Source organism: Brachyhypopomus gauderio, chromosome 14 (assembly GCF_052324685.1).
Source record: "Brachyhypopomus gauderio isolate BG-103 chromosome 14, BGAUD_0.2, whole genome shotgun sequence".
NCBI classification, from domain to species: domain Eukaryota; kingdom Metazoa; phylum Chordata; class Actinopteri; order Gymnotiformes; family Hypopomidae; genus Brachyhypopomus; species Brachyhypopomus gauderio.
In genome coordinates this window covers 15,791,108-15,817,481 of record NC_135224.1, presented here as the reverse complement: position 1 = coordinate 15,817,481, position 26,374 = coordinate 15,791,108, and the positions used below count along the sequence as shown (strand labels likewise).

General features: G+C 40.8%; 1 protein-coding gene and 1 long non-coding RNA gene across 4 annotated transcripts in view; both read left to right on the top strand.

Moving 5' to 3' along the window:
• Nucleotides 1–5,977, top strand: part of LOC143475507 (macrophage mannose receptor 1-like) — a 49,815-nt gene extending 43,838 nt beyond the window's left edge. For all 3 annotated transcript variants that reach the window (XM_076973355.1, XM_076973357.1, XM_076973356.1), the window contains 7 exons: nucleotides 269–501; nucleotides 686–851; nucleotides 1,754–1,906; nucleotides 3,484–3,600; nucleotides 3,745–3,903; nucleotides 4,094–4,126; nucleotides 4,312–5,977. In XM_076973355.1, coding sequence (XP_076829470.1) covers nucleotides 269–501; nucleotides 686–851; nucleotides 1,754–1,906; nucleotides 3,484–3,600; nucleotides 3,745–3,903; nucleotides 4,094–4,126; nucleotides 4,312–4,547 — 1,097 coding nt within the window. In that variant the 3' untranslated portion in view covers nucleotides 4,548–5,977. The remainder of the gene's footprint in view (nucleotides 1–268; nucleotides 502–685; nucleotides 852–1,753; nucleotides 1,907–3,483; nucleotides 3,601–3,744; nucleotides 3,904–4,093; nucleotides 4,127–4,311) is intronic.
• Nucleotides 5,978–11,650: 5,673 nt separating this feature from the next.
• Nucleotides 11,651–17,604, top strand: LOC143475517 (uncharacterized). Its single transcript, XR_013121036.1, has 3 exons — nucleotides 11,651–16,468; nucleotides 16,619–16,734; nucleotides 17,044–17,604. It is a non-coding gene; the product is annotated as an uncharacterized LOC143475517 (long non-coding RNA).
• The last annotated feature ends 8,770 nt before the right edge of the window (nucleotides 17,605–26,374 follow it).

Sequence of the window (26,374 nt, the reverse complement as noted above, 5' to 3'; positions counted from 1 at the left end):
TTAATTTTGATTAATTAATCACAAAGCTTCTGATTAATTCGATTCATTTTTTTGATCACGTCCCACCCCTAATATTTAGCTACTTTGTTTTCATGTATTTGTTAATGTGTTTGTAATTTATGTCAAGAAACATTCCAAGGTATTTGTATATCTACTAGCTGACATGCCTAAGATCCATCAGTTCTTAAAGCTGTGACTGTAGAACTGTGGGTACATGAACATCATTAATCACCCTCCATTCCATGCATCCATATTTGATCTTCCTCAGACTCTCAGATACAAGTTCCAGCAACAACAGTATCACCGCTGACTTATTCCATGCTGGGGAACAACTCGTACAAGGTGCAGATGGAGAAGATGAGCTGGGATGAGGCCAGGAGGCAGTGCAGGGCGGATGATGCTGACTTGGCCAGTGTGCTAGACTCCATCACCCAGGCTTTCGCAATTCTCAGGATTGACAGATTCAAACAGCCTATGTGGATCGGCCTCAACAGCAACTTGGTATGCATGTTAGTCTGCTTTACATAGTCTGAACTTAGAGAGCCTGTGATATAAAAGGTTGCCTGATCTCCACAGTTATAGCCAATGTTCACTACATACACAAAGCTAACATGGATGTAGCTGAGGAAAACAAACAATAGGGCCTACTCTCTCTCTCTCACCAAGTATCTGCTGCTGTTTGCAGACATGGGGGCAGTACCGCTGGGTTGACAACTGGACACTGAATTATGCTAACTGGGGGACGGGAGAGCCAAGTCAGAACAAGGCCTGTGTGTACATTGACATGGACGGATACTGGAAAACGGCAAACTGCAATAACACCTACTACTCTCTCTGCAAGCGTTCCCCAGGTAGACAACTGCTCAGTACTGGTATAAGCATTCCCCAGGTAGCCCATCGCTCGGTACTGCTATAAGATTTTTTACATATAATTTAGGACCTGAAAATAACCAACTCATTAAAAATGTTTGTTTTTCTTACATGACACACTGTCTGCACATTCCACAGTATGTTATTTTATGCTTTTCATGTGTGTCCTGATGTATGTTCATTTGTGTCATTTGTCCCACCTGTCTCATGTGTCGTTTGCATTATACATTGCACTCATGTCTTGTTAATTTGAGTGTATTTAATATTTGTCAATGTTGTGGTCCTTGTTTGTCTTTGTTTATGTTGCGTGTCTGTCTAGTGTTCATTTAGCGCTAATGCTAACAATAATAACGTGTCTTCTTTAAACTGCTTTCGCCTCAGCTTCCTGCCTTTCCCTCGCCCATGATACACATTGGTTTTAATTAAGGCAAAGCAAGCAGGAAAGTGAAGTAAACTAATGGGGAAATGCAATGGAACATATACATAAAAACACACATATACAGAAAAACACACCAAAGTGAGGATTTTAATAATATGCTAATTGGACAAAAAATACAGGCGTAGAGAAGATGCATAGGATTCTGGGAGATGCAAAGGATAATTGAAGCCCTCACCATGCTCCTGATTGCCTCACTCCCTATAACAGATGCTCCTAACTGGTTCACTCCATAAACTCATTTGCACAGTGAACATATACATTAGCATTTTTTCTTGGGTTGTGAGGCTTGTCAGGATGGATGAATATTGAAGAACATTATATCAATACATACATTTTGTCAAATACTTTTCTTGTGTTTACAATATAATAAACTAAACTAAAGGTTCAGAATGTTAAGACCAGTGTATGTACCAGATCTTTTTTCATTTTGTTCTTTGTCTACAGATGTTGCCCCCACAGAGCCTCCTCAGCTCCAAGGAAACTGCCCTGAACCAAGTCAATTCAAGACCTGGATCCCATTCAGAGGACATTGCTATTCTTTCCTGGCTTCTAAGAGGGAGAGCTGGGCCCATGCAACAGTAGAGTGTATTAGAATGGGTAGGACCATCACTACTATCCCATCCAATTAATGAGATTACAGACAGGTATGAACAGCTAATGGAGTGCAATTGGAGAAGTAAGAGTGGAACAGGAGGAACAGTTGGCGAACCTGGAGAGGGAATTAAGGGGCAGCTAGTGAACTGGAGGGACAATTAGTAGGTTGATAGATGGACTGGACTAAGATTTGATTGGGTCAGCCTTGGATTGCCAGTACAACCAATTCTGGTTTTAATTATTATTCAGTTATTATTACAACTGAAGCATACAGTGAGGAAAATAAGTATTTGAAAACCAGAGCAAGTTCTCCCACTTAGAAATCATGGAGGGGTCTGAAATTTTCATCTTAGGTGCATGTCCACTGTGAGAGAGAAAATAAAAAAAAAATAAAAATCCAGAAATCACAATATATGATTTTATTTTTTTTAACTTATTTGTGTGTTACTGCTGCAAATAAGTATTTGAACATCTGTGAAAATCAATTTAAATATTTCGAGTACTTACCTCCTGCGCCGCTCCCTGGCCTCTCAAGTTTTCCTCCCGCTGTCATTTTTCCTATCCATTTGGTTTTGTTTTTGGGAAGATTTTTTGTTATTTGCGGCATTTGCCAGCCAGCCAGTTACTTCCCCTGGTGTCCTTTGTTGCTCTTTGGTTTTTGCTTTCTGTTATCTGCGTTGATCTCATTCTGCGAGTATTTCAGTTCTCCTGTATTATCCGCGTTGATTTCATTTCGTGACTATTTTCTGTTCTCCCTTGCTATCCGTGTTGAATATTTCCATGATTACTTTCAGTTCTCCCCTACTATCCGCACTGAATATACTCCGCAAGTGTTTTCTGTTTTCTCTCGTTTATTGCTCTGCATGCGAGTTACACGGACTAGGCACTTGGGTCCACTACCATAAAAACTCCGCGGGGGATTTCGCCTCCTATATCCCCCGCCCTTTCACAGATCTTCTTCAGATCAGCCAGGTTCCTGGGGTGTTGCTGATAAGTTTGAGCTCCCTCCAAAAATTTTCTATAGGGTTTAGGTCTAGGCCACTCCAGAACCTTGATATGCTTCTTAAGGAGCCACTCCTTGGTTATCCTGGCTATATGCTTTGGGTCATTGTCATGTTGAAAGACCCAGCCATGACCCATCTTCAATGCTCTAACTGAGGGAAGGAGGTTATTCCCCAAAATCTCGCTATACAAGGCCCCAGTCATCCTCTCCTTAATATAATTCAGTTGTCCTGTCCCAAGTGCAGAAAAACACCCCAAAGCATGATGCTTCCACCCCCATGCTTCACAGTAGGAATGGTGTTTTTTGGGATGGTACTCATCATTCTGTGTCCTCCAAACATAGAGAGAAAAAAAAAGAAAACATAATTGTGTCTTAAGACTTAAGTCATAAAACGTCATAAATATCTTTAAGTTTGTAAGCTCAAGCTAAAGACACTAATGATAACAGGTATCACTCAGTATCACTGTGTCAATCCAGCAGAACGGCTGCAAATTACCAAGCTGGAACATCATGGGTAATGCATGACTCTTCCTGACATGGTTTTAAATATATGTTAATGCTGTTTCTCTGGTCACAGGTGCATCACTGGTGAGTGTGGAGGATGGTTTAGAATCCCAGTTCATCCACAAGAATCTTGAGATTCTCCAGGATGAGTCCCAGTCTTTCTGGATCGGCATGCACCGCAGCCATGAAGGTCTGCCTCCCCATTCAAAACTTCACCTGGACAGGGAACATCACTGTCCTTAGCCAGTGCACATCATTTCAAAGTATAAAAAATGTTGTGCATTTATGTGTGTGTGTGTGTGTGTGTGTGAATTTGTGTGTATGTATATATCAGGCAATTTGATGTGGGTTGATAATGCATTGGTGGACTACACTAACTGGGGATCAGAGATGCCAAGTAGCCATGACTGCGTGGATGTAAAATCAGAGAGTGGCTTGTGGTTTACTTCTCCGTGCCATAACTACAAGAGTTTCATCTGTAAAACTGCCAAAGGTCAGTCACACAGACACACACAAATGCAGTTAAGAAGGATTCACCAGTCTGAATCTGTTGCACATAGTCTGAACTTTATGACTTGAGATTTTAAATCATGATGTGTAAACATATTAAGCTATTTACATTTTGTTTTGGCTACTGTGATCTTTGGTCTCACTGTACGTGCCTGTTTTTTTTTTTATTTTAGTTATACCTCCAACAGAGAAACAGCCAGATCCAGGTATGTACAGGAATAGTTACTCATCCTCTGAAAAAAAAAACTGAATAATCTAGATGAAAAAACATATAACAAAAGTAGGAATCCATGGCCCTCTCAAAGCTAGTGTGTGACAATCCATTAAGAACATCTAGTTGTGTTCCCTGATCATTGATGTCCTCCTCATAACACTCTTCTCTGCTCTGCAGTGCCTCGGGTGGACGATGCCCCACATGGCCATGCTGGCACCGTTATAGCTGTTGTCTTGGTGATTATTGCTGTGGCAGGGCTGGCTGCCTTCCTGTACTATAAAAGGCCATTCATACCCATGATGAGAGAATTTACATTTGACAACATACTGTACTTACCAAATACCAGGCAATCAACATCTATTGTCAATGACAAGGGACTGGTTGCCAACATTGAAGAGAATGAGTCTGCATAACACTAACCATTAAATGTACAGTATATGTACACTCACATATGCTCTACTGAACATGAATTGCATGGTTGTAGGAACACACTGGACACTCCGGTAAATCTAAAGTGATTTGGCCTAATTGGGTTATCCGGATAAGCAGATGAGTATGGATGGACGGACTGATTTTATTCTTGAGATTTTATTATTCTGAAAAAAATTAAGTTGACATCACAATAATCGATCATAAAATGTATTCCTAATTTGTGGCTTCTACTAAGCTGTTCTTTATTATAGCATGACGTATGGTCCCTTACCTCCTGTCAGTCAGTTTAGTGTCTCTCTTACTTCTGTGTTTTGGTTTTTCATGTGCGTTCATGGTTTCTTTCATTGTCCACACCCCTCATACACCTTCGTTATTTGTTATTTCCATCACCTGTGCCTTTTCCATCACCTGTGCCTTGCTTCTGTAATGTCATGGTTAGCCAGAGTCTGATCCCTCTGTTGGCTGGTGGCTCTATAGTGCTGGGGCCAACTCATACAGTTTCCATCCTCTTTAGTATGTGTATTTATATCATGTCATGTATTTACTGTTTGCTTGTCGTAGGAATTCCAAGCTCTGTACTCTGTGTGCCTTGCTTCAAGTTACCTATCCTGTAACCCTCTCTACTGTTCCTAGTTTGAAAAGTTTGAAAAATTTGAAGTTTGAAAAGTTTTATTTCGGTTATGTGCTCCACAATCAAAAAGAATATATATACCAACAAACAAACAAAACAACAACACAACCTCAGTTATAAATAAACATATCAGCAAAATACATATAACCCAAAAGGTATAGGTTGAAGCTTGTAGCTTATTATACCTACCCTTTTTACATTAAGCCATTCTCATAATTTGTATACCAAAGCAAAGTCACAAAATAACATTAAAATAAATAATAAATAAATGAATAATTAAATATCACCTAATCCATATATAATCATTGTACAAGTTTATAAGAATTTACTACCTTACTCTTGTACATTTTTTTGAATTTAGTTACTGAACTACACATTTTCATTTCCTTACTGCAATTATTCCACAAAGTTAACCCCCTAACCGATACACATCTATTTTTTATATTAGTCCTTGCTCTTATTTTTTTAAATCTACTTGTTTCCCTAAGTTCATATGTGTTGTCTCTTATTTCAAATAACTTCTGTATACTGTTAGGAAGAGAATTTTTTTCTGCCTTATACATTATCTGTGCAATATGTAAATCAACTATATCATAAAATTTTAGAGCATGTTTTTTAAGAAACAGTTTATTGGTTGATTCATAATATCCTGCTTGGTTGATAATTCGCATTGCTTTTTTCTGCAGCATGAAAATTGTATGTGTGTTCGTTTTATATGCATTTCCCCATATCTCCACACAATAGGTCATGTGTGGAACTATTAAAGAACAGTACAGTATATATAGTGAATTTTGATTTAAAATATGTTTGGTTTTATACAGTATTGCAATAGTTCTGGCCATTTTAGTTTTTACATTATTTATGTGTGGTTTCCAACATAACTTATTATCTATTATCACCCCCAAAAATTTATTTTCGTACACTCTTTCAATTTCAACATCATCTATACTAAGTTTTACCTCAGTTCTAATTTCTCGGTTACCAAATATCATAAACTTTGTTTTAGTTAGATTCAATGATAACTTATTAATATCAAACCATCTCTTCATAGTACTTAATTCTCTTCCTACTGTATTCAGAAGCCATACAGTTGTTGTAGGTCTGTAGATTTAGGGACTGTTCGTTTAATTTTTTGTCTAGCTATGTCTACCCTGACTGTGATGCCTTAAAATTGAACGTTAAAATTGGGGAACATTAAACTCTCTACAGAATATTTGATAGGTTTATCTGTTGTCTGTCATTTCTCTTTCTCTCCCTCCCTCTCACTTTCTCTCTAGTACCACCCCTTTGACCCCCGCATTGCTAAAATCATAACCATTGAACTATGAGACTTAGTCAGTGTTGGGTAATCTAAAAGAAGCATTTTTCAACATATATCTCTAGTCTAAATGTTGCTAGAGATATTTTATTTCAAGAATTAATCAACTTTAAATATAACTTTATTTATACATCCATTTTATTTATGCATTTGTACATGCTTTCAGTTGGACAGATCATACTGAACTCTGGGCTGTCTTACCATAGCTACTGTCATGGAAATTTATGAAATATATCAGGACTTGTGTAGTTAAAAGAGAAATTTATTTACAATGTAAATAAGCATGAGAATTCACTCTGAAACAAAAAATCTGAGCAGGGAGTGCAGTTCTCTCTCCTTTACAGTTCATCCGGAACGTATTCACAGCACTTTCACTTTTCCCACATTTTGTTACGTTACAGCCTTATTCCAAATTGTATTCAATTTAGAGGTGACCTGCAATAGTCACTGATAGTCGACTATACCCCCTAGTCGACTATGAACGTCATAGTCAAATGTACCATTCTAACTGCATGGGGGTGCCCAAGGATGCAGCTAAGCATTAGTTGTTACATGAAATGTCTTTGTTTTCGTTATATATAGCCTTTTGTCAAATAAAATCATTCTAATTTCTGTTAATAAATATTTTTAAATGATGTTTGCGCATTAACAATAGGCATCTGCTGTTGCACAATTCAAATGAGCGGAGCTGAACACGCTACAGGATAGTCAGCATCTGCAGAGATTATAATGGCTACTAAAAAAACTTCAAAAGTGTTGGAGTATTTTGAAAAAGATAAAGATGAATCAAACAAAGTAAAGTGCAAGTTATGTCATCAACGTCTTTCATTTCACATGACAACAACCAACATGGCAACAACCAATATGGCATACCATTTAAAATTGCCATTGCCATTGCGTCTCGGCAAGTAGGGCTATAAACATTTTTTGTTGTTGTTTGCTTTTTAAACCCTGTTACTCGAACCTTTACTTATAATTTTTTGCTGTTGCGTGGCATTTTAAAAATATTTTCAGGCAGGCATATTTTATTTTAAATGTTTTTGACATTTTGCACAGTGCCTGTCTGACAGTTGGATATGGGCACTGCGCACTGACGTTGACTTTTTTTTGTTAATGTTCACTAACGTTTCATAAAAAAAAAAAAAAAGTAAATAAATAACCTACCATGTTTATTCATTTATCTGAGTGTTTTAGGTTTTTACTTTGAAGTGGAAAAAAGTCCTGAAGGAGAACAGGATCCCGTTTAAGGTGCTCTAGATTAAAAAAAAAACCAGATTAGACTATTAGTCGACTAAAGGGAAAATCTGAAGAATCAGATTCGACTATGAAAATCCTTAGACACCTCTAGCACTATATGTATGGAGCTTTTTTTAGTGTCACCAGAACCTGAATCTGAAATCATTATTACTTGAAAAAGTCATTCAGGTATGCAAAAATTCAAGTTAAAATTCAGGTTCAGGTCGAAATTCAGGTTTTCTGATGCAGAAAATAACAATTTGTAGATAAGGAAGGATTAGAGGTCATATTCAGGGTCAAGAAATTCCATCAGTATTTAACTAGGAGAACAATTCTCAGGATGTTGTCATACAATACGCAGTGATATGTAAGTAATGCCTGTACATACGAAGAGTTCATGACCAGAAATGGCATTGCTCACAACACGTTTGCACTCTATCATCATCATACTGATAGAATTCCTGCACCCTGAATATGACCTCTAATCCCTTCTTATCTGCAAATAGTTATTTTCTGCATCAGATAATGTGCGCGAGACAAACCCAATTGGGCATTCACCTCCATCCGTCATGTGATGAATAAGAATTGTCCTCACCCCTTCTCCTCATCATAACACACCAACACGTTAGTGGACTGTATCTCATCCTTCTTCAGTAGTGTATGAAGTGTTGAAAGGTTTAGCAGGAAGGAACATGTGACAGCCACTTCAAGGCGATGCAGCACATGATCTAGCATTGTTTAAGTGGCTCCTGTAATCCTTCCCTGTCATCAGAATACAAGGTCCACCACTGGAGAATAAGCATGGTACTATAAGAATATTGCTGGGCTGCCCCCAAAAGGGCTGCTGATGTATTTCCACCACAATCAGTAGCACTTCCCCTTTTTATCATTCTACTCAAGATTCCCATGTCCAGCTTGTACAAAGGTCCCCCTGCTGGCTTCAACCACTTCTTTTTACTTGTTCTGTTCAAGTCTCTAAAGTCCTTATTAGCTGCGTATTATGACCTGAGTATTTTTTAACACCAACTCAAATATCATCCGCAAGCAGTCTCTGCTGAATACCCTTACTGTGTCTTGTGAAAGAGGAATTTACAAACAGAGGAAGAAAGCCTACACTAAAAAATGTCAGTCTATTTTGAAAATGCACATGGTTTTTAACATGATGTAGGCTTATAGCCTACTTTAAAATATTCTGACATTAAGTTACAGGCATAATTCATGTACAATTCTACCACCACCCGCTGCTCTTAAGACTTTATAGCTAGGGGTGTCAAACTCAATTTCACCGCAGGCCACATCAGCATAAACGTTGCCCACAGAGCTTATAAATGTAACTACTCCTTAACTACTCCCCTTTGTGCAGAGGCCATTTTCAGCCCATTTTAAGACATTTTTAGCCATTTGTACTAGTACACTTTAACTCTAGTTATCTCAAGTGTACATATAGGAAAATGATCCTTCAGGACTGAAGTAGACAGTTGGGCCAACATATTGATTCACCTCTAGTCTTATATTTCTTAATATTCTGGCATGTTCTGGAGAGCTTATCTTATCTTAGTATGTTTACAACCCAGATGGCTTGTTGTTTTGTATGGAACCCCGCAAGGGACATGGGGAAAAAAAACAGGAGAAAAAAAAGAGGCACTTTTGCGAGATCCCGCAAATGTTTTGCAAGATCCCGAGTTACTTTTGCAAGATCTCGCAAATGTTTTCTGAGAGACCGAGAAAGATGGCTTCATAGGTTTGGGCCATTGAAGAATGAGAAGGCTTCAAGGAACAAAGCAGAAATGGAGGATGATTTAGAACATTTCCTGAGGTCAAGAGAGGTCCCACAGGAGGACATCATGCGCATGCAACGAGACAAGGTACTTTTAAAATTCGTTAAGTTATAGAACAAGATAGCATTAAAAATGCACTGGGCAGCAGCACAGTGGCGTGGTGGTTAGCAATGGTTAGCAATTGCTATAGTTTGCTATTAGCAATGTTTTTTAGGGTAATCTACAGCCCGAAACTGTGTGGCCCCTTTCTTATTCTTCTTCATCGTGGTAAGCAATGTTGCCACACAAGAAGGTCCCGGGTTCCCAGTGTGCAGTGTGCACATGGGTTCTCTGTGTCATCCCTGCACAGTCCAAAGACATGCTGTTAGTAGGGTTAAATTGGGTTAAATTGTCCATAGTTGTGAATGTGAGTGCAAATGGTTGGCTGCAGGGTTGCCAACTTTTCAAAATCACTTGAAGTGAGATTTGATTTGGGGGGGGGGGGGGGGGGGGGGTGGCGTGTGCAGCCTTGTCGACAGGGGGAAACAACCGGGTCTGTTGTCCCGGGCCCCAGGGCCAGGGGGGCCCATCAAAGAGCCGAGCAATTTATTTTTTATTTAAAGTCTATAATTTTAAATATAATCTTGAAATCTTTCATTAATATAAAATTCTGTACTCAAAATAAGCTCAATGGCTAATATATATATATATATATATATATATATATATATATATATATATATATATATATATGTTTTTTACCTATCTGCATATTTTCCATTATGTGCATACACCCCCGCCTCCCACTGAAAAATGGTTTGATCCAGCACCGACTGTAGCCAGCTGGTACTCGTCCAACAGTGGGAAATACAGTGGTGGATAGTTAAAGTAAATACAGAAATCTGGAGCGCAGAAAAGAAAGGAAAAACATTTACCTGTGTTCCAGGTTTGAAAAGTGCTGGAATTTAGGCTAAAGTACTTGAAAATGCTTGAAATTTTAACTACTTCGTTTCACAACAAATATCTGTCTGAACAGTTCTCCTGTATTACGTTAACAAATACAAGCCTCTTGTAATTCCAAGTCGAAACAAGAGAACGTGAAATAATAAACCACTATTAAATGATGTGATAAAAAGCTAATTATTTCAAATCATTTTGAGTATTTGTATAAATATTTAACTTAATTAAGTTTAACGTGCTGCAAAATATTGAAATGGACCTTGAAAGTGATGTACAAGTGCTTGAATTCCACCCTGTAAAGGTGTATGAACCCTGCAAACATGACTGTTCATTGCGCTGAGGCACCGCACGCGCGAAGTTACAAAATTCGAGAGGTGCACGACCTCGCGAATTGACAGCGCGTTGTTGGGGGGGGGGAGTGGGTATAAAATTATATCGTGATCGATCAATCACCAGTGGTTGGCGCCGGAGCGAACTAGTAACTCAGTGAATCATAGATGTAGAGATAAATAAACAAAAATATTTTTAGCTGACAAATCGTTTGGGTGGCGTGTGAAGACAGTCAAATGCGTTTCTTACGCTTATTGCGTTTTTTTCTATACTGTATTTACGATCAAAGCGTATCTAAATCTAGTCACGCTTAACGATGAAAACTGCTTTACGACGGACTTTTCAGTCTCTTACATAATGCGTGTTGAGTTATAATAAAACATTTCATTTTTTTGATTCAAAACATTTCAAAATGCATGTTTAAAGTTAAATAAAAGTCTGTTGTCCAGTCATATAATTTGTAATTTTAGTGTTCTTAAAATCTCATCTCGTCTCGGATCTCGTGAACCCAATTTCATGTCTCGTCTCGTCTCGTGAGCTGAGTGTCTCGTCACACCCCTAGTCAAAATATATGACTTCATATGGTGATCGAGTAGCTGTCCTATCCTTCTGTCAACAGTCTACATACAGCACGGATAAAGAGACTCTTCTGCAGAATCTAAGACAAAAAATTGGAGCACGGAAAATGAGATCAAAGACCAAAGGACCTGCCAATGATTTAAGTACCTGATTATGCCTTCATGTGTAACGTCCCTGTGACAAACTCACCTTACATGCCGACAGGATGTGTTTCAATGTACCACTTCCTGCACATAGCTTACAAGTTGGATCCTCACCTAACCACTGCCCGAGGTTTTGTGCAGTTGGAAGCACATCATAGGTAGCTCTCACAAGAAATTTTATACGGCTTGCATCCAATGCCCATAACTCTCGCCAGGTGATTCTCCTCTTCTCCACACTTTCCCATTTCATCCAATGTCCCTGCATATTCTGTCCTGCAGCTTTTTCCCATCTTACTTCCTCCTCCTGCTCTCAAATAAAACCAGTCACCATTTGCCTTCTCTCAAGAGATGTGGCCTTGCTGAATGCCCTCCAAGTATCACCTGACCCTAGTCCTGCCCTCCCATTTTGCACCTGTCCTACAACATTTCTATGCTCCAATGCCCTCTTTGCTGCCTGAGTTGCCTCTTGGGAATTCCACTTTCTTCCTGTATGTGTCACGGGTGCCGCTGCTTTGATCAGTGCATCTTTTGACCCTATTAACAACATTTCTCCTCAACTAAGCTTGTTAGTGGCAGTTCTAGCACTCCTCTCCCCAACCATGCCACACTACTAAGACAATGTGGAACCCCAAGCCATTTTCTTACAGCCTTATTAACAATCCTTTCTAGCCTCTCAACTTCAGTCACTGGAATATCATATACTGTCAGTGGCCACCTTAGACGAGGCAACAATCCAAACTGCAAACACCACAACTGTAATTTACCTGGCAAAAAGGACTTATCGATACTATTAATAGTCTCACCCATTTCCTTCCTTAACTCTACAACCTGCTCTTTGTCGTTCAGTGCTGCGGTGTACCACCTACCTTAATCAGACTCTTAACTGATTTCTCCAGAATAGACGGTATTCCTTCTCCCTCCATCACATACTTTTGTTGTGTCAACTTCCCTTTCACAATTGAAACACTTCTAGACTTACTGGGTTTAACCTTCATCCTAACCAGCCTAAGATTATCACTTAACTTCTCCAATAGCCATCGAGTACATGGAACAGTACCCTAATGCCCTAACCGGTGGGAGCAGGGTGCCATTATGCAACCTCTCCCCACCTACAACCCACTTAGAAGCCCTAATAATCACCTTCATTGCCATTGTAAATGCTAATGGTGAGATTGTACACCCTGCCATTATTCCTACTTCCAGACGCTGCCAAGATGTAACAAACTCCTCTGTGCTGAAACAAAACTGAATGTCTCAAAAATATGCTTTAACTAGCCTCGTAATCTCATCTGGAATCTGAAAAAATTCAAATGCCTTCCACAACAGAGCATGCGGCACCGAACCAAAAGCATTAACCAGATCTAAGAATATCACATGTAGATCTCTTCTCTCTGCCCTTGCTATCTGGTGCCAAATCATGCTACTATGCTCTATACACCCTGAAAAACCTGTGATCCCTGCTTTTTGCACTGATGTATCAATTAACTTATTCTTTTTCAGAAACGCTGCCAGCCTACGTGCAACTACAGTAAAGAATATTTTACCCTCCACATTAAGCAAGCTTATGGGACGAAACTGCTCTATGGCTACAGAATCCTTCTCTTTCGGAATAAGAACACCACCTGCCCTTCGCCAGTCCTTTGGGATAATCCCCTTCTTCCACACTATAATCATCAACTTCCATAGAAACTTCAAAACATCTGGCGCACTTTTATATAATCTATATGGAACTCCATTAGGCCCTGGTGCTGAACCTGCTTTTGCATACCGCACTACATCCTGTACTTCATTCAACTTAATGGGATTAACATCCATCTTCCACTGTAGAGCACCTACCGGTGAGATATCTGCTGGCAATTTCAACTCACTAGCCCTTTCCTCCCTTGAGTACACTTTCTGAATATGCCCCTCAAGCTCCTTCTTTCCTACCTTTAGGCTCCCTGACTTCTCCTGACTAAACAACGTTTTAACAAATCTAAACGGATCTTTAAAGAATGCCTCCCTAGCATGCTCTTTCTTCTTCCTTCTTTTCCTCATAGCTTCTGCTCTCCGCAATTTCCCTAACTTACTTTTCAACTCATCCTGCAGTAACTCAATGCCCTCTCTATCCTGCTCATTACCCCGCTTCCACTGCTTCCTCAATAACCTTGACAAGTTTTCTTATTTCTACCTGCCTCCTTGATTTACAAACATCCTTACTAATTCCTTTCTTCTGCACAACACCAAATCTTGCCACACCATAATCATAGATAACTTTACCTAGCCTGTTCAACTTACTTTCCGCTCTTCTCTTCAACCCTTCCAACATCCCTTTCAAATCATCATTAACACTCCTCCACAACATTCTATCACCTGCCCCTGGCCATTTAACCTTCGATCTGTACCCCTAACCCTTTCTCTCTTCCCTTTTGCTTTCCACTAACCCCTGGCCCATCACCGCTATCCTCCTCTCCACCTCATGTGCTTGAGTTGGCCTCCATAGTAACAAGGGTGTTGATATCCTGCGGACTGTGGTATATAACCTGCCACTGGACTTCAGCCGACTGACTCGAACAATTCTGTGAAAGGTATTGTTCAATGCGGGCCCCCTGCTCTCCTCCACTCAAACATTTCATCTTCTCTTGGTGAATCCTCAGCCTTCTCACTGACGTGACCTTGCACTACCCACATACGCAAGTCTGCAGTGCCTTTTCACCTACCACCCTGCCTGCCTCTATGCTCAACCCACTTGTAGTCACAGTGTTGCCAACTTTTCGCTGGAGTGAGCTTCTCAACATACCTTGCTTGGTTGCACACACATGGGTACCATGGTGGCTGCTGCCATGAGTTGCTAGCCTATGGCAGCACCGTTAGGGTCTGTTTCCTCTTATCAGCTGTCTTTCCAAGCTGTCACAGAGTCTTTCCCCTGTTGTCAGCTGCCCTTTTCACAGCAGTCACTAGCTTAACTAGACACCAAGTAACATAATACAGGAAGATGATAAAATCCTGCACCTAACAATTAGAGTTATGCAAAAGGCTTGGCTAGGATGTATTAACCAACCAACCACTATGATCTAATAATACCCTACTACCAGTGATGGCTTAGTTACCTTGAAAAAGTAATCCTATTACTGATTATTGATTACTCCTTTTAAAAGTAACTTAGGCCCCGTCCACACAATGCCGGAGATTTTTAAAAACTGAGGTTTTTGTCTCCGTTGTAAAAATATCTCCGTCCACACGATCAGCGTTTTAAAAAATATCTACGTCCACACGACGCCGGAGATTTTTTAAAACGGAGGTTTTTGTCTCTGTTTTCAAAAATATCTCCGTCCACACGATCAGCGTTTTAAAAAATATCTACGTCCACACGACGCCGGAGATTTTTTAAAACGGAGGTTTTTGTCTCTGTTTTCAAAAATATCTCCGTCCACACGGCTGCGTATCAGCTGCGTATCCATGCTGAACAAGCTAAGCGAATGTAAACAAAAAAAGACATGCGCAGACTCACTTTGTGACGTCAGCGTTTTCCTAAACATGCGTTTTCCCCGTCCACACAAATACGCCGAGACCGGAGTTTTCAAAAGTCTCCACCTTGGAAGGCATTTCGTGTGGACGGGAGGCTGAAACGGAGACAAAAAAACCTCCGTTTTAAAAAATCTCTGGCGTCGTGTGGACAGGGCCTTAGTTACGTTACTGATTACTTGATTTTAAAAGTAACTACGTTAGATTAAAAGTTACTTTAGTAGTTACATTCAGCAGCAAAATTAATTTTTCCAATGCTCACTTTATTGGAAGTGCATTTTAATAGTAACAATGTATTGAAGCAGGTTCGGTAACCGAGGCAGATACTGCTTAATCCAAAAATCCAGAGGAGGGAAACTATTGATAACGCAACCCTGGCGCTTGCAGGCTCCACCCCCAGTGTCACTTAAAGGGCTAAAACACCTTGAGTGGCCAAGTGTCTGTCCGTTAGGGAATTCACCGTGAGGAGTAGTAGTCGCTATTTGTTTTGACAGCTATTTGTTGTGAAACGAAACACCATTACAATTTCAAGCATTTTAAAGTAGGCTACGTTATTTAAAATTCCAGCACTTTTCAAACGTGGAACACAATGCAACATTAAAGCTCATCAGGTAAATGTTCCTTCCCCTGTTTTTGAAGGGTAATTCTTTATACTACCACATATCATTACGGGAGGACACTGCAAAAAATGAATTGTAAAACGCGCTCGCACTCTCACAGGGTTGCGCGCAGCATGCGGAGTCGAGCGCTACAGTCAGACGCAAAAGTAGAACTGAGCCAAGAAAAAAGCAAAAATATATATTTTTACTAGGGAAAATAAAAATAGTAACGCACAGTTACGTGGATAAGTAACTTTAATCTGATTACTGGACTAGAAATAGTAGCGCGTTATATTACTTGTAACCGAAAAAAGTGGTAAGATTAGAGTAACGCGTTACTGACATCACTGCCTACTACTATGCTCATGACCCATTGTCTCAACTACCCAGTACTACTAAAAAACTACTGCGATGACAAGATAGATTTCACTCACCCTATGCACACACTAGTTGCTTGAACAGAACACAGCAGCAGCTACAATCTGATACTGGCTCGACAAGTATCCAGAAGCAAAGCGCACTATGTTCATGGTCCATTGCCTCAACTGCCAAGTACTCAGACCACCACAAAATTTATTATTGTATTTATTAAAATATACTAAATGCCTGGCTGCCAAAAACAGTAATTAAATTCTATTTGTTTTTTGTTTTAAGTAATTAAATTCTGTTTGTGTTTACAGAATCACGATTTCCAGATCCAACCAAGTAAAAAAAAAAAAAGAGATCAGCATGTGAGACAGTGACAACACATAGTCCAGGACAATCACATTACATGCATTCAACACCAACAGAAATTAAAACAACTGTCACGGGACAGTGGCAGGACACTGACTCAAGTGATCATGGTAATGAAAATGCTTGGAATCAACTCCAGCTTTGTAATGATTTATATGGCCACAGCTCAGAAGTTATTGGTCTGACCAGTGCAGTCCCTAATGAATCCCCCCAGCTAGAGTCAGCTCACAACCATCACAAGGCCTCTGACTTTGTTCCAGGTATAGATGAAGCAGATACAGTTGTATGGAATCCTGAAGAGGACCTTGTCAGAACCGATGGTAATGAGGCAGTCGTGATAATGCTAAATTGTGTCAATGATGATGATCTAATACAGGTAAGATCACAAACAGTTGTGTATAAGGTAGAAAAGTACAAAATAAAGAAATATGATTATACTCCAACAAAAACTTGCATAGTTTGAGTTTCAATACAAAAACCTCAGTTATGTATTACTGCTTTTAAAAGAATTAACCATGTTCAATATTTCTGTACTGCATTATTCTGTTCACTCACAAATGACAAATAACATGAATTGTCAATGTAACAATGATTTCTGAATGGACAGCAAACTTAACCTAAAACTGTGAAAACATTAAACATTTCTTATTGGCGTGTGTGTTTTTTGTTTTTTTTTCCCACCCAGGACAATGGACTGAATTTCATACCACAAGATTTGCCCCTAGGTTCTAGCAGACAACTTTCCCCATCAAATTCAGCTGGCAACCCAGGGAATCCAGAGAACCCCCAACGTATATCGGTTTGCAGGGTAAATTTTGCTGAAGATCTTTTGGCTGCATTTATGGACAGCAGCATAATGACTGACTTTAAAGATGGACTTTGTAAATGAAAAAGCTGTTGATGATGCTGGGGTGTCAAGGGAAAGTGTACACTGCCTTTTGGGAGCAATTTTTGGAACAGTGTGAAGGTGAAACTGAACGAGTTCCAAGGCTGAGGCAAGACTTTTGTGAGGCGGAGTGGCAAGCAGTCGGACACATTTGGGCTAAAAGGATTGCTGGATTATGGTGTCATTCCGATGAGACTATCAAAGGCTTTCTGTAAGGCAGGGGTGCTCATTACGTCGGTCGATCGCGAAGGAAGTGTCGGTCGATCGCGAAGGAATGTGCGTAGATCGCGTCACATAAAACAGTAGTAGATGAATCGCACATCTGCACTGACGGTTGTATTTTGATTGACATTCACGGTAGCCAATCTGCAATCCACTCAACAAATTACGTTCGCCACCCCCCCCCCCCCCCCCCCCCGCTCAACAAATTACGTTCGCCAACCCCCCCCCACCCCCCCCCCCCCCCCCCCCCCCCACCGCTCAACAAATTACGTTCGCCGCCACCCCGGTAGATCTTTTTGACTTGGTCATCTTATAAGTAGCTCGCAGGCTGAAAACTGTGGGCACCCCTGCTGTAAGGAATGCCGTCTGATATGTCCCTCCCAGCTACACCTGCTACTAATTACCACGCCCCCTTTTCAGTCACATATATACACCTTCCCACCACTTCCTCGTCGCGAAGTATTGCCGTTCCCATGCAGCCTACCAAGCGTTTCCATTGCCTGTTCGATCCCCTGTGCTTTGACCCTTGCTTTCTCTCCAGACCTCGCCTCCTGCCTAGCCCTCCTGTACCTCCCGGATTCTGCCCCCCCGTTATGACCCTGGACCGTCCTGACCATCCCACGAAAACGCTGCTGTTATTACTGCGCCTAGCGCTAGTGATACTCGTGCCGTTTCTTGTAAACGTAACTCATTTGAATAAAAGCGGTGTACTTCCGCAGTTGGATCCCTCTCTGTCTGGTCAATACGTTACACTTTCATTTTATCCTGCATTCATGGAATTGACTCAGTTGATGCAGACATCCTGATCCATGATCGTTTTTCAACTACCTCCTTCCTGTTGAGAGATCAGCTGTTGAGAAGGTTCTCAGTGGCACAATGGATGAAAGTGACGAAGAGGACCTGCTTGACCTTTTTACAAGGATGGGTTTCCACTCCCTACCTCATCAGAACTACATCCAGCCTGCCATAAGGCCTGTCATAAGGCCATTCTTCAAGAGCCAAAGTATATAGTGGATTGCTTCTCCACAGCCATGGCATGTGTAAAACTGAAACTGTCAAGTGTGGTGGATCTGTATGAGGCAAAGAAGGCCACAGGCAAAAGAGTATCACAACTATTTGAAACAACAAAGGTGACGATATCTCAAATAGAACAGACAACCTTAAACCATCTTCAGCGTTACATCAAAAATGCTGATGAAAGCAAAGCTGAAAAAATCCTACGTTTCTTCACAGGGTCTTCTGTCATTTCTGTTGACAAAATTCTGGTGTGCTTTAATGCTGAAACAGGGCTGAACAGAAGGCCTGTTGCTCTTACCTGTGGAGCTACTCTTGAAGTACCATGCACTCACACTTGTTATCCTGATTTTCGCATCGAGTTTGACAACATCCTTTCCAGCAATTACTTGAAAATGGACATCAATTGAACTTGCTGGAAGTCTGTTTGTCTGGATTAATAATTACGTGTCATTTATTATAAATATGTTCACCGTTTTCTTTTTTTCCATTAAAATTTGTTATTGAAATGTGGAATGCATTCTGCCATACAGGGATCAGTCATCGGTTTGGTGTAGATGGTGTACTATTATGACACCATTTTTGGGGCTGGCATTAAAGTTACAGCTCACATGAAAGCCACCTATACTAATTTTGCTGTGGCTAGCTGTTTATAGAAACTGTTGAATCCAGACAATAAGAAAAAGATATACACTTAATTTCATGGTGAAAGGACCATGCACTTAGTCTTTTTTACTCAAAAAACTTTAAGTTAATGTTGATAATTTTCTGTTGTTTGTTGTCTGTACAGTTTATATTTCAAGTTACAAAATAAGTCTGATTATATTTCAGTTTATTTGTCCCATAATACAAAAAACATATAGGCCTACCATGACTTCCTTATAAGTGATGAGTAATGTCAAAGTATCATTTGAATTATTGTATATTTTATTGAAGCTCATCAGGACAGGTGTGTTCAGAAAATATATACTTTCTGCTCATAAAATAAATTTTTGAATAATTTGATGATCAGAACATAGTGTGTATGTCCATCAGTTCAAATGATCAGCATCTTATTTAGCTTTGCACACCAACAAGTCTTGAATAATTTAAATTGGAAAAACAAACAAAAGAAGTAAATATATTGTTAGATTGTATTGATCCTGAAAGTCAAGTTTCTGAAACTGCAGCCGCTGGGGTTTTGATGCCCCTTAATACAATTTTGTGTGACCTGCCAGATACAAAGAACAGAAATTCTATTTTACCCATTATTCTAGACACCATAGCTAACTACATTCCAGTGATTACAGCAGTCAACTCAGTAACTGAAAAAACAAAACACCATTAAAGCTGTAGCTGACAGACGAGCTGTTTACCTTTGTGTGGTTGTGTTTGGTGTTGCTATAGAGACGGAACGGTTTTTCTTGGCCCGGGTTGCTCGTAAACAGCTGCTGATGTCACACTCCGCTTCGCTGTTTTTTCTTTCTTTCTTTTCTTGGTTTCAAGAGTTTTCTTGGTCTACCTTAAGCTGTCGTTGTGTTAGTTATTCTTTGTATTCTCAAGTTCATTGTCTAAGATAAATGTAATACTACTAAAGAGAAGTTCATCTGACTTTGTCAGGCTACGAGACATTATATTTCCTCTCCTTTAGCGAAAGCAGTTAACGAGGTTTGTTTAATATTTGTTTCTATGATGAATGTTAACCTGCTAATGCATGTATGTGTATCACATTTCTTAAGAGACGTGAATTGCATTGCATGTTAGATTCGCTTTATTTACATTAATGGAGTTAAAGGATAAATGTCATGATCTGTGTCATTTATAGCAAATATCTTTGCAATCTGCTGTATTTGTAGTTCTCATGATGGGAAATAAGTTTGCTACACCATAAACCATCCGTCTTCACAAAGAACTGTTGCTGCTTGTGGTCATTAAGGGGAGGCACAGTGAGAACTCGACTGCGCGGTGCAGGCAGTGAACACCCAGCGAAAGCCGAATCCTCCGTATGCCATCTCCAAGGCCTCATCCACGTTATGCAAGAGAGGCACGCACTACGGAGTACAAGAAATTAGGGGCTATAAGTTTGTCAAACTGCTGTTAAGAGACGTTAATATTGTGAATAAGGACTTCATTCATTTTATCGTTAAATCGAATGCTGGTGTACATTCATGCTTGTCTGTTAGAGTGATTGTGAAATTTAAGATAACTAATTGTCACGGTTAAGTGTTAATCAGTCGTAAGCATTTCAATTTATCATATTTTATTCAGGAAACTGTTCATTGCAGTGTTTTATTCAGATTATTCTGTGTTAAAGGTAGTATATTCTACAGTAGCAGTATAATTAAGACAAAGGATTAAATTTAGACTAAAATGGCAGAAAATGGTGAATCCCTCAGTAGTGACGGTCAGAATGAGATGGTGGTAGCTGCTCTCAAACCTTTATCTCAGCAGACAGTGCAAGAAGAAAATCCCCAAGTAGAGGCAGAAATGCACCCAAAGACCGATGATGCGTTGCATATTGACGAGCAAAGTGAGCCTCGGAGAAGTCAAAGAATCCAAACCTTAACTGCAAAAGGGCAAGAACTGCATCATAAAAGATTCATGGAACTTGAATGTCGTTTTAAGGTAAAGTACGAGAAGTGGAGAGTTCTTGTAAAGGATGCCATGCAAACGGTGAGTGGTCCTTGCACAGACAATGTGCTGCAAGACCTAATTTCACAGGTAAGCAATGCTGCAACAGAGTTGAACCATGTGTATGAAGATCTGCGCAGAATTAATGTTCCAAATAATGACATACGCCGTAGAGTGGATAAATGTGAAACTGTTACAAGAAAGGTTGCATCAAAAATATTGGATTGGATAGAAAGAAAAGAAGAGGCAGAAGGGGAGCCACTGGATTTGAATGACATTAAGTCGGTCTTCTCATTCATTTCTTCAATTGGGTCAAGTTCTAGCTCCAGACAGTCAAATTCTACTTGTTCTCAGAGCAGTTAAAATGTTACTTCCATATCTTCATTTTTAAAGCGGCAAGAGGCAGCTGCTGAGGTTGCTGCTAATCAGGCCACCTTACAAGTCTTGCAAGATCAAGAACGCCAATGAGATTCAAACCCCTGAAGCTGAAAATAAAAGGATAATAGCTCAACAAACAGCAGATAGTTTAGGGTTAAGAGCTGGAGCGTCTAGAAGCAGTCAAACAGTTAAATGCTGCTAAGGCACGAATGCAAGTATACTCACAGAATTATGCTCGTGAAAGGGAATTTGAAGATGTAAGATGTAAATGTGAATCAAAGGATTGGAAAGAGGTACCTGGACACAGTAACCACCCTTTCCAATATCATCCTCCACAGCAAGTCGTAGTAAGCCCACAGCACGACAGCACTACATCCCTCGCAAGGATGCTGGCCAAATCAATCAGCACGAGTCGTCTGCCAATTCCAGAGCCAGCCATTTTTACTGGTGACCCACTCTGTTACAATGACTATGAAAGTATCCTTTCAGACACTGATAGATCGAAAAAATATTGCCGCCACTGAGAAACTTTATTATCTTCGTAAGTATGTGAGTGGAGCAGTAAAAAGAGCTATTGAGTGTTATTTCCTAGTAGGGACCGAAGCCGCCTATAGTGCTGCCTGGTCTGTCCTAGAAGAGAGGTTCGGAAATCCATTCATCATAGCCAAATCCTTCAGAGACATTCTCAAAGCATGGCCCAAGATAGGCCCAATGGACAGTGTGGCACTCAGGGATTTTGCAGACTTCCTTCGTGTTGCCATGCAGTTGCCATGCAGGACATCAAGAGCCTTGAAATTCTCAATGATTGCAGTGAAAACCAGAACATGCTTTCTAAGCTTCCTGATTGGTTAGCATCAAGGTGGAATAGGAAAGTGGTTGAAATTGAAGAAGAAACAAACATGTTTCCTAGTTTTAGTCAATTTGTTAAATTCCTCACGAGAGAAGCCAACATCTCCTGCAACCCAGTTACTTCCCTTAACGCATTGATGCACACTTCAAATTTCAGCGAGACTGAGAAGTTTAGAGCATCGAGACCACGGAGCCAAGGGGTAAGAGCATTAGCTGCTCACACTGTTGAGAGATCAGCTGTCACATGCACATTCTGCGAGATGTTAGGTCATAGTATCCATAAGTGTCATAGTTTCAGTGCAAGACCTGTAGCAGAGCAGCATAAATTTGTCTTGGAGAACAAATTGTGTTTTGGGTGTTTAAGGTTAGGTCATCGTTCCAAGAACTGCAATCATAGGAGCATCTGTGAGGTATGCCAGAAGGGACACCCAACTTGCTTGCAGGAAGACCGTGCTAGAGATGATAGGAAGTACACAAGGCCAAGCAATGAGAACTTAAAGGGGCACAACTATCACAAGAGAGAACACCAAGCACATCTCCACATGCTTTGTCCAATAGAGTCATAGTAGACAACAGCCTTACAAATACTTCCACAATAATTCCTCTATGGGTATCAGCCACAAGTGAACCACATCAAGAAATTCTAGTGTACGCACTTTTGGACACTCAGAGCGATTCAACATTCATTCTGGAAGAGACAGCAGAAGCTCTCAGTGTTAGGAAAGAACCAGTCCAGTTAAGGCTCTCCACAATGGCTTCAAAGAGTATGGTTGTAGCTTGCCACAAGTTGATGAGTCTACAAGTTATAGGTTTCTATCCAGATAAAAGTATTCTGCTGCCAGTGTCTTATTCACGAGAATTCATCCCTGCGAGTACAGAGCATATTCCGACACCAGAGACCACACAAGCATAGCCTCATCTTGAGCATATTGCCGGAGAGATGGCTCCACAACAGAGCTGTGAGATCGGGCTCTTGGTTGGTTACCAACCCTTTGCGCAGAAAACGGACTTGGGATGGAGCATCATTGGATGTAGCAACCTTCACATTGACTATGCAGACGGCATTGGAGTAAGTCATCAAGTTATGGTGATGCCAGTGATCCCAAGCCTTCAGTCCTCTTCAGAGTTGAAGGGCGAGATTCACTTTGTCTGCAGAACACAGGTTAGAGAGATGGTTGCTCCACCAGACATAATTAAGGCACTTGAAACAAGTGCAGAAGATAAACAGATCTCCCAAGAAGACCTACAGTTTCTAACACAACTGAAAGAAGAGATACGTCTTAAGGATGATGGACACTATGAGATGCCTCTACCGTTTAAGGAAGCAAGGCCCAGTCTACCTAACAATAGGATATGCGCTGTACACCGTTTAAAATGCTTGGAGAAGAAACTTAGAAGAAGCAAGCAATACTACCTGGATTATACAAATTTTATGAATGACATCATAGCCAACGGTGACGCAGAACAGGTTCCAGAAGAGGACATTAATAAGCAACCAGTGTGGTACATCCCACATCACAGGGTTTACCACCTGTAACGTATTGAACAGGCAGAGAGGGATCCAAATGCGGAAGAACACCGCTTTTATTAAAATGAGACGCTGGTACAGAAACAGGCAGGTAAATCTCTAGCACTAGGACAAGTAGCAACAGCGTTTTCTTGGTGTGGTCAGGACAGTCCAGGGTCATACCAGGGGAGCAGAAGTCAGGAGGTACAGAGGGACTAGGCAGGAGACAAGGTCAGGGACGTAAGCGAGGGTCGGAACACAGGAGAGCAGACAGTTAATAGAAAGGCTTGGTATGCGGCATGTGTCGGCAATACTTCACGACTGAGACGTGCTGGTGAAGTGCTTAAGTAAGACTGAAGGGGGCGTGGTAATGAGGGGCAGGTGAGGCTGATTATGGAAGATCAGGTGGCATTCCTGACACCACCCAAGAAAACCTGGGAAGATACGCGTCGTCTTTGACTGTTCTGCGAAGTTTCAGGGTACGTGTCTGAACGAGCATCTTCTGACTGGTCCTGAGCTAATGAACACCTTGGTGGGCGTACTCTGCCGTTTTAGAAAGGGTCAGATAGCAGTGATATGTGACATAGAGCGCATGTTCCACCAATTCCATGTGAAGGCAAAGGATAAGGATTACCTGCGATTTCTATGGTGGGAGAAAGGAGAGTTAGATTCTCAACCTTCAGTTTACAGGATGAGAGTTCATTTATTTGGTGCTGCCTCTTCACCCGGCTGTGCCAACTACGGTCTCAAGCATATTGCTGCTGTGGGACGAGGATGTTTCAGTGATCTCTCGGTCAGATTAATTGAAAGGAAGGATCTATGTAGATGATGGATTATTGAGTGTGTCATCCTCAGAAGCCACCATTCAAATTGTGAAAGAAGTCAGAGAAATTTGTAAGACAGGCGGACTTCGACTGCACAAGTTCATTTCTAATAGCAATGAAGTCCTGGCAACGATTCCCAAGGAAGAGCATGCTGAAAAGGTTGAGGATCCATACATGATGTTAGATAAAACACATGTAGAAGGAGTGCTTGGTGTGTCATGGTGTGTTGCATCGGATGAATTTCAGTTTAGAGTGACACTGAAGCAGAACCCACTGACAAGAAGGGGAGTCTTGTCAACAGTAGCTTCAATATATGATCCACTTGGGTTTATAGCGCCTTTAATCCTGACAGGAAAGCAAGTCTTACAGCAGATGTGTGTTGGAAAAGTTAGTTGGGATGATCCACTCCCAGTTGATCTCCAGCATAAATGGGAGGCCTGGCTCCACGATCTTCAAAATCTGTCAGAGGTGAAAATCCAAAGATGTTACATGCCATCAGACTTCAAGGATGTTCAGTGCTACGAGTTACATCATTTTGCTGATGCCAGTCTTTCTGGCTATGGAGCATGTTCATATCTGAGAGGAATCAATGCAACAGGGGAGATTTACTGCTCCCTAGTTATGGGGAAGTCTAGAGTTGCCCCCATGAAATTTATGACCATCCCAAGACTCAAACTTTCAGCTGCGGTTGTCGCCGTGCGAATAAGTGATATGCTCAAGAGGGAGTTGGAGATAAAGGTACTGCAAGAATATTTCTGGACAGATTCAAAGGTTGTACTTGGTTTTGTGGCAAATCGAATCCAGCGCATCAGACAAAGCACAAAGCCTGAACAGTGGAGGTATGTGTCCTCTGAACAAAATCCAGCAGATCATGCCTCCAGGGGGCTTACAGGAGAACAGCTTCTAAATTCCAACTGGTCCACAGGACCGGAATTTCTTTGGAACAAAGAACTCCCTAGAGGAGAAGTTGGGTGAGAGTGGTCCAGGGGTCCTCAAAAAGTCTTAAATGGTATTAAATTTCATTTTTGCCAAATAAGGCCTTGAAAAGTCTTAATTTGTCTTAAATTTTCAACCAAAATGTTTAAAATTTGCAGAGCTAAATTTAGGGAGGAATAATTCCGTCAGCCATGTGTTGAACTTTGGGGGAGGAAATCGGTAGCCATGCATTGCTCAACCAATACAATACAATACAATTGCACAAAGCAATTGTATTGCTCGCAAGTATTTTGGCCTTTACGAGCACCCGTAATTGTTGGACTGGCAGGATCGAATTTTCATGCGGGCTGTGTGTACGCTAACGTCTGTTCGGAGAGATGGGGAAATGTAAATTTAACCAGAAATGGTTGGAAGACCCAAAATATTCATGGTGGCTCAGAGCCGTCACAGATACCAGCGAGGCAAGCTGTTCGGTGTGCTGCAAAGTGTTCAAGCTCGGCACGATGGGGATTAAAGCGGTGGATTCCCACATGAATAGCGTAAAATATGTTGCCTTCGCGAAGGCTCGTCAGCAGCAGCCTGCAATATCGACGTTTTGCGCTGCTGCTAGAGCTGCTGCTAGCGCTACTGCAACGGCCAGCAGTATAACAAAAGAATTTGCTCAACCTAGCATTCAAGCTGTATGTGGCTCTACAGGTACTTTGAAGGCTGAGGTAATATGGGTACTAAAAACAGTTACGAGTCACCAGTCATACCGATCAAATGAAGGAATTGACTCACTGTTTAAAGC